Source organism: Frankliniella occidentalis, unplaced genomic scaffold, assembly GCF_000697945.3.
Source record: "Frankliniella occidentalis isolate FOCC.00 unplaced genomic scaffold, Focc_3.1 Scaffold5838, whole genome shotgun sequence".
NCBI classification, from domain to species: Eukaryota; Metazoa; Arthropoda; class Insecta; order Thysanoptera; family Thripidae; genus Frankliniella; species Frankliniella occidentalis.
This window is the reverse complement of record NW_026272873.1, coordinates 1,056-7,080: the sequence shown is the minus strand read 5'-3', so window position 1 is coordinate 7,080 and position 6,025 is coordinate 1,056. Positions and strand designations below refer to the sequence as shown.

The 6,025-nt window shown below is 54.0% G+C and overlaps 1 protein-coding gene across 1 annotated transcript; it reads left to right on the top strand.

Annotated features, from left to right (window-relative positions):
- Nucleotides 1-1,662: 1,662 nt before the first annotated feature.
- On the top strand, nt 1,663-5,680 carry LOC113214219 (glucose dehydrogenase [FAD, quinone]-like; the record flags this gene model as incomplete). Its single annotated transcript, XM_052277127.1, has 7 exons — nt 1,663-1,865; nt 2,418-2,609; nt 2,692-2,904; nt 3,510-3,753; nt 3,897-4,162; nt 4,439-4,628; nt 4,794-5,680. Coding segments are annotated over 7 exons (1,788 nt in total), but the record flags the coding sequence as incomplete, so codon positions are not given.
- Nucleotides 5,681-6,025: the final 345 nt, after the last annotated feature.

Genomic DNA, 6,025 nt, shown 5'->3' with positions numbered 1-6,025 from the left:
AGTATAATACCACGAAAATGTTTAGTAGCTCAAAGAATTTCTTGAAAATACGTAACAGCAGAAACCTTTGGTGTGATTCCTTGCCGAAATTTTAAGTAAAAAGTTAAGAGTGTGAGCACATGCACATACCACTACCACATCGCGATCTCTCAAAACATTTGAGCTGGAAATAAATCTTAAATTGGATGGAGTGCCCACAACCCTTCATCCCCTATGACTAAATGTATCCTTCACTTTTGACGACTTTCTCGCTAGGTAACTAACAGTTTAAGCTGATAAAATGTGGTGTATTTTAAGTCTATAGGACACTATAGGACTACAGGACACTGACACATTTCTATGTAGCTTATGAGCCTTGACTTTCTTGTGAACAGTACGAGAGAAAAAAAATTGTAGGATGGGCATTTAAACATGTCAAAATGTTTGTAGAGGGAAAAGTCCAGTAAGAACACACTCACCCCTTATGCTTCATGTTGTTCATAAAACTCTGCAAGTATATGATGTGGTTCCTTAACACTAGCAAGCTTGCTCGATACGGAGCAACTGCGACAGCGAAATACTAACACTTCTTCGTATTCAAGAATCTAGAATTCTGCCGTCTTAATTTTAAATAGTTAAAAACGACTTAAGATACTTCTGTAGTTAATTAAGTTTTGATAACAAGCCACACACACGAAATTTTGCACTGCCGGGAACGACACCTAAGAAGTTATCTCAAAATGTCCAAATGTTAGTGTGACGAGTCGTAACGCCTGTGGGGGGGGGGGTACTCCAAATCACCGCCACATTACTTTGGGAATTTTTCTCTGCAAGCCGGATCACTTTGCACACAACTCACGCCGCTCGAAGAGGTACTCGGAAAGGGATGCGAACAAGTTCAATGCACTGCACGCTGTTGCTGCTGATTGCTTCCATGCATTTCTTTTTTGTTCCCTCGCTCGTTAGTCTCGAAATATGCAAGGGAGTCGTCCGGGCCGCAGACGAGTCCTGAGAGCCGGGCGGGGCGGGGCGGGGCGAGGCGAATCCAGGCAGACGAGGCAGACACGCAAACCCCGCGCGCCCCGCGCTCACCCTGACCCTGCTCCGCACCCCGCGGCCCGAGGTAGGTCCAGGCAGGCTGGGCGCCGGTCGCCGCGGGTAGTAGAGCCTCTTGTCCTTGGCGCGGCGAGGAGGCCTAATGGGCCTTGACAGTGGCGGCTTCACATGGCGTTACCGCCCGTCCCGTTAACACAGGTGCGGAGGTGAGGGGAGGGAGGGGGGGATCAAGTCGCACTCCGCCAGGGGGTCGATGCCCCCCGCGCCATCACGCAGTGCCAAGCCCCGTCCCGTTACACTCTCATTTTCTCAAGTTCATGAGAGGAATGCATTACGAGCCAGACAGCCCCTAAACTGAACGGGCTCCGCTCCGCCGGTTTGCCGCTCAGGACGTGCAGTTTGTTCAGACGCCGGCGGGGCGGGGCGGACTGGTCCACCGTCCGTCCGGCCAGCCTTACATCTCGTACTGTAATCTTATTGCCGCATCGGGACGATACCTCCCGGTTGATCGCGACGACTCTTCTGATGGCGTTCCCATGAGGACGGGACGGCGCAAGCCAGCGAGTCCTACCGGAATGCCGTCTCCAGGATACTAAGTGGGCCAAACCTGTCCGTCTGTTCCCGAAGATTGGGGCGGGCTCGTCCGGGACCATCATCGCCAACCGGCTGACGGAGAACCCCGAGTGGAAGGTGCTGCTGCTCGAGGCCGGCGAGGAGGACAGCGTCATCACCGAGATCCCCGTCATCTGTGACGAGTTCCAGCTCACGGGCTACAACTGGGGCTACTCCATGGAGAAGGAGCCCAACCAGTGCCTCGGCCTCAAGGACCAGTGAGTGACCTGAATGCCGTCTCCATCTTCCCCGACGAAAATAGGGTGTTCTCGATTTGTTCATGTACTTGACATTTCTGAGAAAATTGGTATTTTCCCGACAAAAATGTTCTCCAATCGAGCTCATTACATGATTTTAAAGACAACAACTAAGTTCTCGAGAAAAACATAGCGTAGAAATAATGCAGACCACGTCACGCGTAACAGGCTTCGCGATATCTCACTCTATTACGCTAAGATGTGCCTGATCACACACTCAAGGCGCTCCTGCTATCTCAATCTCTTAGTTTGCCACCCCCTCTTCGTGTACATAGGTTGAAAAAATGTGATTTTTTAGGAAAAGGGGCAAATAACTTTGACAAGTTCCCATATTTGAGCAAAACTCCTCAGATTTTTAAGGGAAATCTTCTTTTAAAAATTGGGGGAAATTCTGGGACATAAACATATATTTGGAGGAGACTTCCTTAAGTTTTGAGAAGTTTTTGAGTTTCTCAAAGTTTGCCCTTTCCCCTCAATCAGACAATGTTTTTTTACCGTGCACCCCCGTTGCAGGCGATGCCCCTGGCCCAGGGGTAAGGTCCTCGGCGGCACCTCCACCATCAACTACATGATCTACACCCGGGGCCAGCGCCGCGACTACGACGAGTGGGCCGAGATGGGCAACCCCGGCTGGTCCTACGACGACGTCCTGCCGCTCTTCATGAAGATGGAGCGCAACCTCATCCCCGAGTACCAGAACTCCAAGTAGGTCCCGTTGTTGTAGCGTGCGCTGCGCTGCCAGCGTCCTGCGACCGTCTGTATACCGACATGTGACGCGTGCCAATAGGTACCATAACAACAACGGCACGCTGTCCGTGGAGCGGGTGCCGCATAAGAGCCCGCTGATGGACGCCTTTCTGGAGGCGGGCCAGATGAAGGGCTACAGCGTCATCGACTACAACAACCCGGACGAGAACAGCCAGGGCTTCTCCAGGATACAGGCCAACATGCACGGCGGCCGCAGGATCAACGGCGCCAACGCGTTCCTCAGGCCCATCAGGTACGCCCCCGTCCACCCTCCACCCGAGGGGGCAATAACTCCCCTGCTAACTGAACACCAATTCTGCCCAATCCAAACTAATTCAAACCAATACGGTATTTTCACATTTCACAAAGTTAAAACCGGATCCAAAGAAGAAAAGTAATGCTTCCTGAACTGTTTCCTCCCTGACACTCATTGTCTGACGCGGACGAAATTCTCAGATCCGGGTGAGCAGTCGCAGATCTGGTGGCCGGTCCACGAACTTCGTCCGCGTCAGCTAATGCGCGTCAGAGAGGAAACAGTTCAGGAAGCATTACTGTTCTTCTTTGGATCCGGTTTAAAATGGGTGAAATATCCTATTCAATTTAGTTCAACACAATTTACAAACAATTCAAACTAATTCAAAAACAATTCAATCAATTCAGTACAGTTCAGGCCAGTTCAAGTTCAATTCGAGCCCATCTAAATCACTAAAAATTGAACACCCAATTCAGGAGTTAGAAACCCTTACCCATCGCCTCCACTCCATTCACCTCATGCTACCCCTCGACCGCCACCGCCCCCCACCCACCTTGACGCTCCGCTGCCCGTCCTCACCTCACCCCCTGGGCGCTGCTCCACAGGAAGCGCCCCAACCTGCACATCGCGCTCAAGAGCCGCGTGACCCGCGTGCTCATCGACCCCGAGACGATGACCGCCAAGGCCGTGGAGATGACGCGCAACCGCCAGTGGAGGGTGGTCCGCGCGCGCAAGGAGGTCATCCTGTCTGCCGGCGCCATCAACTCGCCCCACATCCTCATGCACTCGGGCATCGGCCCGGCGGACCACCTCGCCCAGGTCGGCTACAAGGCGCTCAAGGACCTGAAGGTGAGTTTCACGACCGGTCGTAAAAACTATGTGGTAAGCTTGGGGGGTAAACTGCTAGGGGGCGGGTCGTCGCCCGAGACAATGCGCTCACAGGAAGTGGGTTTATGGAAAGTGCGACGACAAATTTCACTATTTCTTATCAGGTCGGGTACAACATGATGGAGCACGTGGCGTCCGCTGGCCTTACCTTCTTCATCAACGAGAGCCTAACCATCACTCTGGACGGAGTCAGCACCCCCAACGCGTTCTTCAGCTACATGCGGGGCCAGGGCCCGATCACCGTCCCCGGCGGCGTGGAGGGGCTCGCCTACATCCACACCAAGATGAACGACGACGCCTACGGCCGCCCCGACATGGAGTTCATCTTTGCGGGCGCCGCGATCTGCTCCGACGCGGGCGCCACCATCAGGTAGAAAGAGTCTCGCACTTGCAACAGTGCGACGATTATTCACACTTTGGAAAAGTGATTTGACTTGACTTTGACTTATTTGTTAGAAACTGCCAATTAATAATAATTTTAGGCGTCTAAAGAGGACAAAAAGGTCCAAAAATTGTCAGTCTCTAGACTGCCGAAATTCGGCAGCCGAAAAGGTCTGCCAACATTCGGGAGAGCAACACGGACAGTGTTTTAAAAGTTCCGAGCATCACTAAAATTTTCTTCCCTCGCCCCTTTCTCGCCCTCTAGGAAAGGCATGGGCATCACGGACGAGTCGTACTACAGCCAGTTCGACCGAGGCCACCAGTGCAACGCCTTCACCATCTGGCCCATGATCCTCAGCCCAAAGTCGCGCGGGCGCATCCTGCTCCGGGACAACAACCCCTTCCACTGGCCCATCATGAAGCACGACTACTTCGAGAGCGAGCACGACCTGCTGGTGAGTGGCCTTGCAGCCTTGCAGTGCAGACCAGGGGAGCCAATCAACCCCGCTTTGAAAGACATTTATTGGGTGGTTTCGGCAAACGCGCGTACAGCACCTCTTCACAAACACGCGGTCTTTTAGAATCTGTCCATAATGATGAACCTTCCGCTCTCCTCACAGACGTGCATCGAGGGCCTCAAGCTCGCCGTGGAGCTGGCCGAGTCGCCGGCCTTCGCCCGCTTCAACGCCACCCTCAACCCGCGGCCCGTCCGCGGCTGCGAGAACGTGACCTTCCGCTCGGACGCCTACTACGAGTGCCTGCTGCGCCACATCACCACCACGCTGCACCACCAGTCGGGCACGTGCAAGATGGGCCCCGCCACCGACCCGGACGCCGTCGTGGACCCCGAGCTGCGCGTGCACGGCGTCAGGAACCTGCGCGTCGTCGACGCGTCCATCATCCCGCGGCTGCCGCGCGCGCACACCAACGCCGTCGCCTACATGATCGGCGAGAAGGCGGCCGAGCTCATCAAGAAGGCGTGGCCCTCGCAGTCGCCGCCCGCCCCGGGGCCGCTCCCGTCCCCCTACAGCGGGCCCTACTACCGCTGGCGCCTCCCCGGGGAGCCCCTGCCCGTCAGTGGCGCCTCCTGGACCATCTAAACGACCCACCGCTCGTTCCACCTGGACCATCCTGGAGGAGCCACTAGTGGCACCTCCAGGACCATCTAAACGACCCACCAGTGGTTCCACCGGGACAATCTAAAAGACCCACCTGCGGCGCCTGGACCATTTCTAGGAGGCAACTTTATGTTGAGGGGAAATTTTAAACAGGGAGCGTGATACGGCGCAAACTGATCTCACGGGGACGTTATGTTAATAGCGCGCACGACGGCGGCACCGAGAAGGAAAACCGTCCCCCTACGTTAAGACTGACAATAATTTTAATGTTATTTAAATTATATTCCCTTTTTATAAATCCTATTTATATCACGGCGGTACTTGTCCACCTTGAGTTGTTTTTCCTCGGAAAGAATTGTGTGTAAGAATAAAGACGGACACGAAATCGATATGAAACCTTTGATCCCCGGACAATTTTTTAATTATACTGCACCACATGAGCCGTGTGTGGGGGCTTGCCTGCCGTCTCTCACAACGTTGCCTTCGGGATCATCCAGAAAGTACGTTCGTCATAGGTCGTTACGAACCTGCCAAGTTAAGCCTTATCTAGCATAGAGCCTAGTAGGACGGCAACATCACGCGTGCAGTGCATGCGTGTATTGCGGGGCGGCCTACCCCGAGCCTCGCAGGCGCCGAGTTCCCGTAATTTGCCGAATGAGTCGGACGAAAACAGACGTAGTTTCTGGACGATCCCTTAAAGCCCCTTGCGAGTGGGCACCGCGTCCGATCGGCTG